The sequence below is a fragment of the Xenopus laevis genome, chromosome 7S (assembly GCF_017654675.1).
Source record: "Xenopus laevis strain J_2021 chromosome 7S, Xenopus_laevis_v10.1, whole genome shotgun sequence".
NCBI lineage: Eukaryota > Metazoa > Chordata > Amphibia > Anura > Pipidae > Xenopus > Xenopus laevis.
The window spans coordinates 100,434,603-100,448,716 of NC_054384.1; the positions used below are offsets into that span (position 1 = coordinate 100,434,603).

Below are 14,114 nucleotides of genomic sequence, written 5' to 3' on the forward strand. Positions count from 1 at the left end.
AATAGGGAGTGCATTGTTTATTGTAAGATACAAGCTCCTGTGAGTCATGGGTCAGATATGACATTTCTATATCTTTTATGGAAGATATCATTTAAAGCAGTAGTGCCCACGTGAGGTCTACTTTTAGTGATATTGGTCAGGCAACCCACGATAGCCCCTTGGGCCAATAAACTGCTGCATCATCTGGAGAGGGCCTCATCGGCAACTTTCATTGCTTTTATTTAAATTTTAACTATTGCCCAGTCCATAAAAATGCAGTTAACCTATGCATGTGCATTTATTCTCCCTTGCAGCAAGACATTGCAACGAAACAGAAAAATGGGAATGGGAAGGAAGAAATTTAACATGGATCCTAAAAAGGTTTGGATATTTGCCTTTTTTATTCAAGCACGTTGGCTAGCTATTCCAACATCCGTAAATTGCTTCATGGGAGCGGGCCTATTTTTCCCATGTTGCTGCGTGAGCCATATAACTGAAGGGAATACATGTTTTATATAGGGGCTTTGTAACTGAAATCTTTTTTTTTTTTTTGTGTGTTAGGGGATTGTATACCTGCAGGAGAACGAGTTGCTCCGGAACACTCCAGAAGACATCGCCCGTTTCTTGTATAAAGGGGAAGGCTTGAACAAGACTGCAATAGGGGATTATTTAGGAGAAAGGTGAGCATTTAATATAGTCATTTAAATAGCTTTTATTGCCTTCCGATTGTCTTTTCTTAGTACAGGAAGAGAGATGATACTAAATTCTATGGTATGTCTCTGTGCTCTCGTGGAGGATGTTTAATTTTTTGCCTGCACCTCACCTTGCCTGTGAAATCATAGACCCCACTACAGGAAGTTTCTTATGCTCACTAAATATTTTACTACCCACCTATAGTTTTTTTTTTTTGTTTTTTTTTTAAATCACAAGTTCAAAGCATATTTTTGAGTGTGTTTCAAGCAGCCTGTAGCATTCATGAGAGCGTTTCCGCTGTCTTATGCTGGCTGCCAACAATCATCTTTAAACATTTTTTTCATGGTGTTAAAAGGTCATGTAAACCCTATGTAACCTTACTTTTGCATTTATGCATACATTTTCTATGGAGTTCTGAGATATATTTGCAGTTTTAGACTGCTGTTTACCAGGCCTTCGGTCCAGCAGCTCTTCTTTAAAAGTGTTAGCCACCCTAACTGGGTAGGCTGTTGCTGAATTGTTGTTTCACCCTAGGGTTGCTGACACTTAAATCTGAAAAAGAGTTGCTAAACTGAAAGTATAAACCGGCCAGTATTTCTGAAACCGCTGAAAATAGAAGATAAATGTGCTGTTAATGTTTAAGAGGTTGATCACCTTTTTTGATAACTTTTAGTATGATGTAGAGAATGATATTCCGAGACATTTTGCAACTGGTTTTCATGTCTTATTTGTGGTTTTTGAGTTATTTATCTTTTTATTTAGCAGCTCTCCAATTTGATGTTTCAGCAAACTGGTTGCTAGGGTCCACATTACCCTAGCAACCATGCATTGATTCGAATAAGAGACTTGAATATGAATAGGAGAGGCCTGAATAGTAAGATGAGTAATAAAAAGTAGCAATAACAATACATTTGTAGCCTTACAGAGCATTTGTTTTTAGATGTGGTCAGTGACCCCCGCTTGAAAGTTGGAAAGAGTCAGAAGAAAAACACAAATAATTTAAAAACGCAAAAAAATAAATAATGAAGACCAAATGAAAAGTTGCTTATAATTAATGTGGCTTAAAATGCCATATTTTATATACTGAACTTGTTGCACGAGGATAAAGTTTCAGCTTGTCAATAGCAGCAATGATCCAGGACTTCAAACTTGTCACAAGGGGTCACCATCTTGGAAAGTGTCTGACACTCACATGCTCAGTGGGCTCTGATTGGCTGTTGAGAAGCTAAGCTTAGGGCTCGTCACTAATTATCCAGCAGAAAATGAGCTTCCCCTGTAATATAAGCTGATGCTACAGGTTTGCTGATTATTAAATTCTGATGCTAATTGCACTGGTTTCTGTGCTGCCATGTAGTAATTATCTGTATTAATTACTAATCAGCCTTATATTGTGACATATCTATTCTATGTGTACTGTATATTGTGAGTGGGTCCCTAAGCTCAGTAAGTGACAGCAGCACAGAGCATGTGCAGTGAATCAGCAGAAAAGAAGATGGGGAGCTACTGGGGCATCTTTGGAGACACAGATCTTTACTGCTAAAGGGCTGAGGTTGCCTTGGGCTGGTACAGAAGCACAAAACCTATGTACAACATTTCTAGCTACTTCTTTAGTAAAGCTTTAGTTCTCCTTTAAAGATGGAAGGCAGGTCCTCCTACATACATGTACAAACAGGTAGTTCTCTTTTCCTTACCCATCATTTATTTTTATTTCCAGAGATGACTTCAACATTTCAGTTCTCCACTCCTTTGTGGACCTTCACGAGTTTACCGACCTGAACTTGGTGCAGGCTCTCAGGTCAGTATTTTTTTTTGTTTTTTTGGCTTCCTCAAAGCAAATAACACGGGCTGCGAATCAATGTTACAAAAAAAGCCTGATGCACAACCGCAGACTGGTTCTTCTGCCACTGCTAAAATTAAAGAGACCGGAAAGAAGATAGAGAAAGGGAAGTGGTCATTTGTACCACAGCGAGTGAGTCTCTTTCAGGAAACTGTCAGTTTAACAAAATGTTCTCTGCTTTCTGACCACTGCCACATGCCCACATCGGAACACGGAACATATTCATCATTTAAAGGGGTTGTTCACCTTTGAAATAACTTTTAGTATGATTTAGAGAGGGATATTATGAGACAATTTGCTATTGATTTTCATTTTTTATTATTTAAGGTTTTTGAGTTATTTAGCTTTTTATTCAGCAGCTCTCCAGTTTGTCACATCAGCCATCTGGTTGCTATGGTCCAAATTACCCTAGCGACCATGCATTGATTTGCTTAAGAGACTGGAATTTAAATAGGAGAGGCCTGAATAGAAAGATGAGTAATAAAAAGTAACAATAACAATACATTTGTAGCCTTACAGAGCATTTGCTTTTTAGACGGGGTCAGTGACGCCCATTTGAAAGCCGCAAATAACTATAAAACTATTAAAAATAAATAATGAAAACCAATTGAAAAGTTGCTTAGAATTAGCCATTCTATAACGTACTAAAAGTTACCTGAAAGGTGAACCACCCCTTTAATGTTAACATTAAAGGGCAATAAAAGGAAATGCAGGTGAAAATATACATAGGAACAAATGTTCAGCCTGTGAACATAAATCACAGTTGGTTGGACTCGTATCCATAGCGTCTGTACTAAAGGCACAAGGGACAATATCATTCCATGATTAGATGCTGACAGCACTGGGAGATTGGGAGCAAAGTCCAGCCTAGTTGGAAAGGAAGAACAGGTTGTAGCCACTCTAAAGCAGTAAGCTGTCTGCCATCAGGCCAGATCTGAGCTTGGAATTTATTACCATCTGGAGAATGATCCAGTCGAAGGCATTGTTTACCTTATATTTGTTTAAAGATGGCATTGGTTAGTCTGTGCACACTACATTCCTTCTTATACACAACCCTTGCCATTTTGCCTGCTTAAAGGAACAGTAACAGCTAAGAATTAAAGTTGTTTTTATTTTTTAAAAGGAATGACAATATATTGTAGTATATAAACTGGTGTTTTTAATTCAGAAACACAAGTATCGTTTATATATAAACAAGCTGCTGTGTAGCCATGGGGGCAGCCAATCAAAGCTGAATGAGAAAAGGCACAGGATACACGGCAGATAACGGATAAGATCTGTAGAATACAATGGGATTATTCAGAATTTATTTACTGTGTATCCTGTGCTTGAATGGCTTCCCCCATGGCTACACAGCAGCTTCTTTATATAAACTATAGTAGTACTTACATGTTATCTACTGTGTATCCTGTGCTTGAATGGCTGCCCCATGGCTACACAGCAGCTTGTTTATATAAACTATAGTAGTACTTATCAGTTATCTACTGTGTATCCTGTGCTTGAATGGCTGCCCCATGGCTACACAGCAGCTTGTTTATATAAACTATAGTAGTACTTATATGTTATCTACTGTATATCCTGTGCTTGAATGGCTGCCCCATGGCTACACAGCAGCTTGTTTAGATAAACTATAGTAGTACTTATCTATCTACTGTGTATCCTGTGCTTGAATGGCTGCCCCATGGCTACACAGCAGCTTGTTTATATAAACTATAGTAGTACTTATGTTATCTACTGTGTATCCTGTGCTTGAATGGCTGCCCCCATGGCTACACAGCAGCTTGTTTATATAAACTATAGTAGTACGTATCTGTTATCTACTGTGTATCCTGTGCTTGAATGGCTGCCCCCATGGCTACACAGCAGCTTGTTTATATAAACTATAGTAGTACCTATCTATTATCTACTGTGTATCATGTGCTTGAATGGCTGCCCCCATGGTTACACAGTAGCTTGTTTATATAAACTATAGTAGTACTTATCTGTTATCTACTGTGTATCCTGTGCTTGAATGGCTGCCCCCATGGCTACACAGAAGCTTGTTTATATAAACTATAGTAGTACCTATCTATTATCTACTGTGTATCATGTGCTTGAATGGCTGCCCCCATGGTTACACAGTAGCTTGTTTATATAAACTATAGTAGTACTTATCTGTTATCTACTGTGTATCCTGTGCTTGAATCGCTGCCCCCATGGCTACACAGCAGCTTGTTTATATAAACTATAGTAGTACCTATCTATTATCTACTGTGTATCATGTGCTTGAATGGCTGCCCCCATGGTTACACAGTAGCTTGTTTATATAAACTATAGTAGTACTTATCAGTTATCTACTGTGTATCCTGTGCTTGAATGGCTGCCCCCATGGCTACACAGCAGCTTGTTTATATAAACTATAGTAGTACTTATCTGTTATCTACTGTGCTTGAATGGCTGCCCCATGGCTACACAGCAGCTTGTTTAGATAAACTATAGTAGTACTTATCTATCTACTGTGTATCCTGTGCTTGAATGGCTGCCCCATGGCTACACAGCAGCTTGTTTATATAAACTATAGTAGTACCTATCTATTATCTACTGTGTATCATGTGCTTGAATGGCTGCCCCCATGGTTACACAGTAGCTTGTTTATATAAACTATAGTAGTACTTATCTGTTATCTACTGTGTATCCTGTGCTTGAATGGCTGCCCCCATGGCTACACAGCAGCTTGTTTATATAAACTATAGTAGTACCTATCTATTATCTACTGTGTATCATGTGCTTGAATGGCTGCCCCCATGGTTACACAGTAGCTTGTTTATATAAACTATAGTAGTACTTATCTGTTATCTACTGTGTATCCTGTGCTTGAATGGCTGCCCCCATGGCTACACAGCAGCTTGTTTATATAAACTATAGTAGTACTTATCTGTTATCTACTGTGTATCCTGTGCTTGAATGGCTGCCCCCATGGCTACACAGCAGCTTGGATGCGCGGAGTTGCCTTTGGGCAGTAATGCAAGTGAACCCTTTGTTAATCCGAATTACTGATCATGTACATATTTCATATCCAGGCAGTTCCTGTGGAGTTTCCGTTTACCAGGGGAAGCCCAGAAAATAGACAGGATGATGGAGGCATTTGCGCAGAGGTATTGCATATGCAACCCAGGCGTGTTTCAATCCACGGGTATGTATATTGCTTACCTAGTCATTTGTAACATTAGACTTTGCATCTGAGAGGAAAGTAATCAGTCTTGGCCTTATTTCCTTATAGCATACAAAGAATACACACGATACAGGTGCTATCATTGCCTCCTGGGAATAGGACAGACAATATAAAGGCACAGATGGTTCTAGGCGTCTCCTTATTTGTTCCCGGACTATTATTTATAGGGATTTTTTTTTTTTTTGGCTAAGACAAACTGACACTAATTTTTAAAAAGAAAAAAAGTCTCAAATGTAGCAGACTTTTTTATAGCAGTGTATGCTTAGATGAGTTAACTAAGGAGACGTATAGTCTAGAACCTGGCCGAACCGACTGGGCGCCCCAGGTAACCCGGTTGGCTAACCCCCACACACACACGTGTGTATGCAGGGAGGGAGGGACGGGGGAGGGCGGGGAGGGAGGGAGGGGAGGAGGGAGAGACGGAGGAGGGAGGGCGGAGGGACATCGGACAGACGGAGGAGAGCTGGACAGAGGACAGACGGAGGAGAGCTGGACAGAGGACGGACGGGGGAGGGCATGGACGGACAGGGGGGGCATGGAGGGACAGGGGGGCATGAAGGGACGGACGGAGGAGGGAGAGACGGAAGGACAGAGTAGGCAGCGAGAGAGAGAGGGACGGAGGAAGGAAGGACGGACGGAGGAAGGAAGGAGGAACAGAACGGACAGAGGAGGGAGGGACGCACCGGACAGAGGAGGGAGGGGCAGATAGGAGGGAGGGATATGGGAGGGAGGCTCAGAGGAGAGGGGGACTGACAGGAGAGAGGTAAGGGCAGATGAGCGAGCTACAGACAGGGTAGGTGAGACCTGTTTATAAATTGGTTTTGTCTGCAGTTTTTGGTTTCCTGTAAGCCTTCTTGGCAACACCATGGGGTAAATATAGTATTATAGAGAGTCCTGTTTATATAAATCTCTGTGTCTGAATATTTGAGGGAGCTGCCATGCTAGGATTACTTTTATGAAGCATCCTTCCCACTGTATAGCTAGTTGAAATCTACAGATATGGACATTGCTCTTGGGATGCTCTATACTGCAGGGGTAAACTCTCTGCCAATTGTTATAAGCCATGTCGACTGGAAAAATTATGCTTTACAACAGCTGGACAGCCGAGACCACGAAACCTCTTGCACAAAGAAACCCAAAAATGACCTTGTTTCATATTTTGCCACTTTCTCTGTCCAACACAGACACATGCTACGTCCTGTCTTTCGCCGTCATCATGTTAAACACCAGCTTGCACAATCCCAATGTTCGCGACAAGCCCGGCTTGGACCGTTTCATCTCTATGAACCGAGGTATCAACGATGGAGGAGACCTTCCTGAAGAACTGCTAAGGGTAAGGACAATGGCTGCCCAGAGGTAGAAGACTGGAATTTTTAAAGAGACCACCGGTGTTTAATTTCCTTAGGGCAGGGGCACAAGAAGCTACTGAGGGAGATTAGTTGCCCAGCACCAAATCGCTTCTTTTTCTGGCAGCTAATCTCCCGAACTGCCTCCCCCGCTGGCTAGAATCTAATTTGCCGGCGGGATGTCACTTGGAGGAAACCGGACGACTTCGGAGTGATACGTTTTCCGAAGTTGTCCGGTTTCCGCTGAGTGCCATCCCGCCGGCTAATTAGATTCTCGGTGGCGGGGAGGCAGTTCGGGGAGATTAGTCGCCCGAAAAAGAAGTGATTTGCTGCTGGGTGACTAATCTCCCCCGTTAGCTTTGTGTGCCCCTGCTGTAATAGTTGCTCTGAGTTGTTATATTAAATATATATTTCTTTGTTCTTATCTTGTAGAATCTCTTCGATAGCATTCGAAATGAGCCATTTAAGATCCCAGAGGATGATGGGAACGATTTGACTCATACTTTCTTTAATCCAGACCGAGAAGGCTGGCTCCTCAAACTGGGTAAGAATATGGATTCTGCCGCTTTCCATTTCACTCTTCACTTTTTCAACTCTCTCTTTCTTCTGTGTCTTCTTGTCTCTCTCTACATCCCATCACATCCCTCTGGAGTCGCTTTAGTTGAACTGTGAAAAATGTATTTTCGCCAATTCAATCAATATTGAATGCAAAATGTTTTTTTAGCCTCCTGCTATACAACCAATGGCACCGGCATAAAAGTATCATTGTGCTGACGCCATACATTCTACATTTCCAGATTTCCCTACAATCTATGCTGCGCTGCATGTTTACTAGCAACACATGGTGAGGGCAGATTCAGCATCCAAAGGTTAAAGGCCACTTCTCCCACTGTTTGTGCCACTGCAGTTTGTCTCCTCCTATGGTGGGATATTTTAGCAGTATCTATAGGAATTAAATTAGTGGTGTTTAGTTAAAGGCACGGTGGCTTAGTGTGGCCCTCTAACACAATTTATGGTCTTTAGGCACCCAAATATTCCATAGTTAGAGAGTACAGCTAACGGCCCACTATGTGGACTGATCTAAAATATTTTGACAGCACAGAAATATCTTAAGTTTGTCTTAATAAATAGGCCAGTTATGGAATTATAAATTACTTAGTAGCTGTAAAACGTAAGACTCCCCAATAGATATTCTGGGTTTGGGTGCCTTGCTCTACACCTACAGCCAGAGAAAGTGGATTAGACCATATTAAACAGAATTCAGTAGGCACTCACGAAGATCAACGTTGATGGTTCAATTAAAACAAAGTTTTACGTTCTATAAAAAGCCTCACACATTTCGTGCTGTGAGGCACTTAATCATAGGCTCTTGTAGTTGGCCTTGTTATAATCCTATCCATGTGCGTTACCAGACACTACAGTGCTTTCAGTTCTATACAAATGCAGTCTAAACGTATTAGTACTATAGATACATATATCCCTGGGCTTCTTCTGCCACCAGGAAATGACTGATAGGATAAAGAAAAATGGCTGCCAGTAAATGTACAGCAGTGAGTTAATCCCAGACTTATTGAAGGTGATTGTGTGTGTGTTTATATATACACATAGATAAATATATAATATGTACACATACGTATATAAATATATACTATACACAGGCCCAACCTTTCAGAGCTTACTTGCCTTTCCTCACTTGAGAAGCTTAATCAGAATAAAGGTCTATAGTATATACATGGGGAATATTTGCACTTCAGATTATAATGGCTCTTGCATGTGGTGGGTTATTTGCACAAAGGGTGCTTTCAGGATATTTTACGCTTTGCATGAGCATATGGCAAACTTACCTTTAAAGTACAATAGGAGAGCATTTTGCTATATTTGTTTGATTGAAGATTTGCCACCGTGCTGTTTCTTTAAATGCTTGTTTACTCTACAGACTGACCACTGTACATACTGTATGATGCTACTGCTGCCTGGGCAAGTGGTCGCTCTCGCCCATAGCTTTCTGTTTCCAAGTGCCAGGTTCAAATATGGAAAACAGTAGATGCTGTGCTGTGCAAGGTCAAGTGGACAAATGACATGTATATAAAGAGAGAGAAAATGAACTGACCCATACATTTGCACCCTCCCATCTCGTGCATCCGAAGGCTCATATATACAATCAAAATGTAACGTTTAATAACCAAAATGAATTAAAATTGTCCAGTATACAACAATAAAAACAGGTTATGAGCATGGAGACAGATTGACAAGAGGAAATGGGCTGGCCATGTGCATAAGCACCTCTATTATAACTGGGAAACTAGTCTGTCAACCTGATTTGATATATTGCAGCCACAGGTAAAACCCAGTAAGAGGTTAAGTAGATAGAGGGATCAATCGGTTCAACCACTCATACTCCCCAACCCCTTCATCCGCAGAGAATCCCTCCCAGAGGGAAGACAGACCGATATAACAAAGAAATATGTGCACATCACTGTATCGGTATCTGTTTGTCTATGAATTTTGCTATAACGAAAGCTCTATAAAACAGTTGAGGAGCGGTTTGTGGACACTACCCCAAAATCCACTTGCACACCAACCCCTTCACCCACAGCGCATACCCTTCTGGTTCGTGGATATCTGCCCCTTAATCTGGCCGAAGGCAATTAAAAACGCGGGTCAGTCGTAATTTTTAAGATGGCTAGGCAGGGCACCGGAACAGACTTAGATTAAGGGGCAGATATCCACATACCGGGAGGGTATGTTCTGTGGGTAAAGGGGTTGGATTGGAAGTCGATTTTGGAACAGTATTCGCTAACCGCTCACTAATAGCATATTAGTGCCTTCGGGCAATGCTATGCAACCGCTCCTCAACTGTTTTATACTGCTTCCGTTATAGCAAATTTATAGTCGGAACAGATACCAATACAGTGATGTGCGCATATTTCTTTGTTATATCGGTCTGTCTACCCTCTGGGAGGGATTCTCTGCGGGTGAAGGGGTTGGTGATCTAAGCCTGAGTGGGTGAACTGATTGATCCCTCTCTCTCCCTAACTTCTTACAGGTTTATACCTGTGGCTGTAATATATATCAAATCAGGTTGACAGACTAGTTTCCCAGTTATAATACAGGTGCTTATGCACATTACCAGCCCATTGCCTCTTGTCAATCCCTGCTCCTAACCTGTTTTTTATTGGTGTATACTGGACAATTTTAATTCATTTTGGTTATTAAAAGTTAAGTTTTAATTTTTATATATGAGCCTTTTCGGACGCACGAGATGGGGGGCTGAAAATGTTTGGGTCAGTTCTTTTTCTTTCTCTTTATTTACATGTTTCAAGGTTGCCCTTTTGCTACATCACTGAAGTAGTGGATGTGAGTTCCATTGTACCAAGCAGAGAAAGTGTAAGGAGTATGGGCAGCTTCATGCTGCACTGTATCTGAGTAAATCTGTAGTGCAAACTAATTGTAGTCGTGTACTGCTGTGCAGCATAAACAGAAAAGGGACTGCTAGGGATTTCAGGGTCCTGTCTATTTTTTATTGCAAGATATTTAGAGAAACCCCAAACAAGCATCATTTTTATAAGCACCTGTGTTTGCACCAGTTATTTGATTCTCAAACAAATCTCAACCTGTCTCATGTGGTGGTTCTTGGCCTGTGGATAAGCTCTGCTACTACTTTGAACTGCTACATGACTTTAAAGGGGTTGTTCTCCTTTGCATTAAATTTTAGTAAGTTGTAGATAATATTCCGAGACAATTTGCAGTCGGTTTTCATTTTTTATTATTTGTGTTTTTTGAGTTATTTAGCTTTTTATTCAGCGGTTCTCCAGTTTCAGCAGTCTGGCTGCAAGGGTCCAAATTACCCTAGCAACCATGCATCAATTTGAATAAGAGACTGGAATATGAATAGGAGAGGCCTGAATAGTAAGATGAGAAATAAAAAGCCACAACAATACATTTGTAGCCTTACAGAGCATTTTATTTTTTTAGATGGGGGTCAGTGACCCCCATTTCAAAGCTGGAGAGAGTCAGAAGAAGAAGAAGGCAAATAATTCAAAATCTATCAAAAAGAAAAAAGGGCAATTGAAAAGTTGCTTAGAATTAGCCATTCTATAACTAAAACTGTACTAAAAGGTAACCTAAAGTTGAATCACCCCTTTAGGGACCTGCACAGCATCCGTCTGTCACTGGCTACGTGGGCCAGGCCTTCCATATACCCAGTTACAGTCAGATGCAGTTCATACCCTGGTTAGACACATGGCAGTTGGATACAGTTGTGGCATTTGGAACTGCATTTATATAAACTCTATGGGGTATATTTATCAAAGAGTGAAGTTCCGCCACTAGAGTGAAATTCCGCCACTCTCCATTCATATCTATGGGATTTTTATAGGCGTATTTATCAAAGGGTGAACTTTTACTTTCACCCATTGATAAATACGTCTTTCAAAATCCCATAGAAATGAATTGAGAGCTGCATAGCCCATATCTCAATCTCTCACTGTGTCCTTTGTGCACACTTTTATCCACCACAATGAAATGTCAAATGTGTGTAAAGCACCTGTAAAAAGTATAGTCGGCTTTTCCCATAGCACAAATGTTGCTTTGCATTAAGCTCTCCCCGCAGTGCTAGAAATAGTCGCTGCTGTGCACTGTGACTAGAGGATGTGTAAGAACCTAGATTTCCGCCTTTCATTTATGTAACTTATTTTTCCTTTTCTCTTTCTCCTCACCCACCCGCTTGCCCTTCCTTCCCCTTCGCTGCCTTCTTTCCTTTGTCTACTTCCCTCTCTCGTGGTTTCCACTTTTCCTCTGCTTTCCCTGCCTTGTGCGCTCCGCCGCTGATGAACTTTGCTCTTCCGTCTGCTCACAATAACTCCCCAGGAGGTAGGTAGTGCTGGAGATTCATTCCTCCCTTGTTTTGTTTATGTTAGAATATAGTGTCCAATCATGAACCAATAGACGTTCTTAATTTGCCTTTACTTTGGGGACCAGCATGTCTGATTCTCCTGCTCATTCTCATTAATCGGGGATGGATCAGTCTAGTGTGGTTTTGTGCTGCTCACAAAATCTATTACCTATTCAATTAGTGGCATGTGTAGTTTTTGGCTATTAAAGGAGAAGGAAACCCTAAATCTCTGGTGTTGCCTATGTATTAGGAGATGTCTGTGGGTGCTAGTTTTTGTTACGGGACACCAGGATGCCCGGAGCAAGATGACGGTGGCACAGGAAAGTATCCCTGGGCTGGTGCACTTTTTAAAAAAGGAGTTCCAGCCTGTGATTGGAGGCAAGAGATATGAGTCATGGGGCAAGATTATCAAATTTTCAATTGCCAGTGATTTCCTTCTCCTTTAGGGTGGCGGCACAATATTTCCAAACTATTTGGACATCTATCGTGGACTGAACACCCACTGATCCTACTGACTTTTTGGCACGTGGATGGGGCATTTGTACTACCAACCCCAGATCACTGGCTTCCACATTGATACTTTAAAGGAGAACTATACCCCCCCCTCAAACAATGTAGGTCTCTATAAAAAGATATTGCATAAAACAGCTCATATGTAAAACCCTGCTTCATGTAAATAAACCATTTTCATAATAATATACTTTTCTAGTAGTATGTGCCATTGGCTAATCATAAATAGAAAATTGCCGTTTGAAAAAATAAGGGCCGCCCCCTGGGATCATTGTGCACACAAACAAACCATACATGTTAGGTCACATGAGCCAATTAACAGACAAAGTTGTGTCTTTTGCTTCCACAATTCTTCCTGTTACAGTTAGAGCTGCAGTATTTCTGGTCAGGTGATCTCTGAGGCAGCACATGAAATGGTGGTTCAAGGCAAGAGATGTAAAAGGGCAAGATTTACTTAAATATATATACCAGTTTGGTAACATTCTTTAATATGCCACTTAATTTGATATAAACTATCTGTTGCTCAAGTGTTCATTTTGGGGGTATAATTTTCCTTTAAGCGTGGTAACACATGAGGAGATTAGTCGCCAAGTGTCAAATTTTCGCTACTGTGGGTTACTAATCTCCCCGAAGAAGGCTTTCCCGCAGGCAAGATTGCAAATTGCTGGTGGGATGACATACATATCGCTTAGTTTTCCCAAAGTCGCCTGAAGTTTACTTCAACTTCAGAAAACGAAGCGATATACGTAGGCCATCCCACCAGCAAGAATGCATTTGGTGAGATTAGTCGCCAGCAGTTGAGAAGATTTGTTGCTTGGCGACTAATGTCTCCGTGTGGAAGCCAGACAGTCCACTCCAATGTGATCTGAGGGGGTAGTACCACTTGCCAAGAAGTCGGTAGGATCAGTGGGTATTCTGTCCATTACAGGTTCCCAAATGTTTGGAAAATATTGTTGAAATTGGGCAAATAGTAAAGCCAAGCCTTAGCCCTGCTGCTGCACAAGGGCATCTAATGAGCTGCTTGTCTAGTGAGCTTCTCCCACTTTTCTACCCCTCTGTATAGAACTGAATGTAAATACCGACATTCGAGCCACATTCCCACTCCCTGGCCCCGGGGCAGAGAGACAGACATGGACTAGTCTCCCTGTGCAGAAGCTTTTTTTTTTTTTTTTTTTTTAAGCAAATCAAAATATGCAAATCGTATGCTGGTTAATTAGAATAGTTTGCCCTCTTCAACTGACCCAGCACCTAAAAAACAAACTGCTTTAGCATTCCTTAAACGAATCAACCCCCGTTCTTCTCTTTCTTTCATTGTGAGTGGACCTTCCCTTTTATCAGCATCGTATTAAACGTAATAACTTTGGATTCATTTTTATTTATTTCATTTTATTTTCATAAATAATCCTCCTCCTAGTAATCTGTTTGGGACTGGGAAAAGCTTGGTTTTATTTTCTCTGATAACCGATGGTTTTGGAGCAAAATACATGATTTTCCCCCTTCCTCTCCGCGTCTTAAAATATTTTGCAGGTGGGCGAGTGAAAACATGGAAGAGGCGTTGGTTCATTTTGACAGACAACTGTTTATATTATTTTGAATATACAACGGTGAGTACTATGAATGTGAAGGCATATGGGAAAATGATTC

The 14,114-nt window shown here is 41.1% G+C and overlaps 1 protein-coding gene across 2 annotated transcripts in view; it reads left to right on the top strand.

The window, feature by feature from the left end:
- Positions 1-14,114, top strand: part of cyth1.S (cytohesin 1 S homeolog) — a 36,096-nt gene that overhangs the window by 14,210 nt on the left and 7,772 nt on the right. Inside the window, exons 3-9 of one of the 2 annotated variants that reach the window (XM_041570602.1) lie at positions 294-360; positions 541-659; positions 2,387-2,467; positions 5,569-5,681; positions 6,905-7,053; positions 7,499-7,610; positions 13,998-14,074. In XM_041570602.1, the coding sequence (XP_041426536.1) occupies positions 294-360; positions 541-659; positions 2,387-2,467; positions 5,569-5,681; positions 6,905-7,053; positions 7,499-7,610; positions 13,998-14,074 (718 nt within the window). 2 annotated transcript variants of the gene reach the window in all.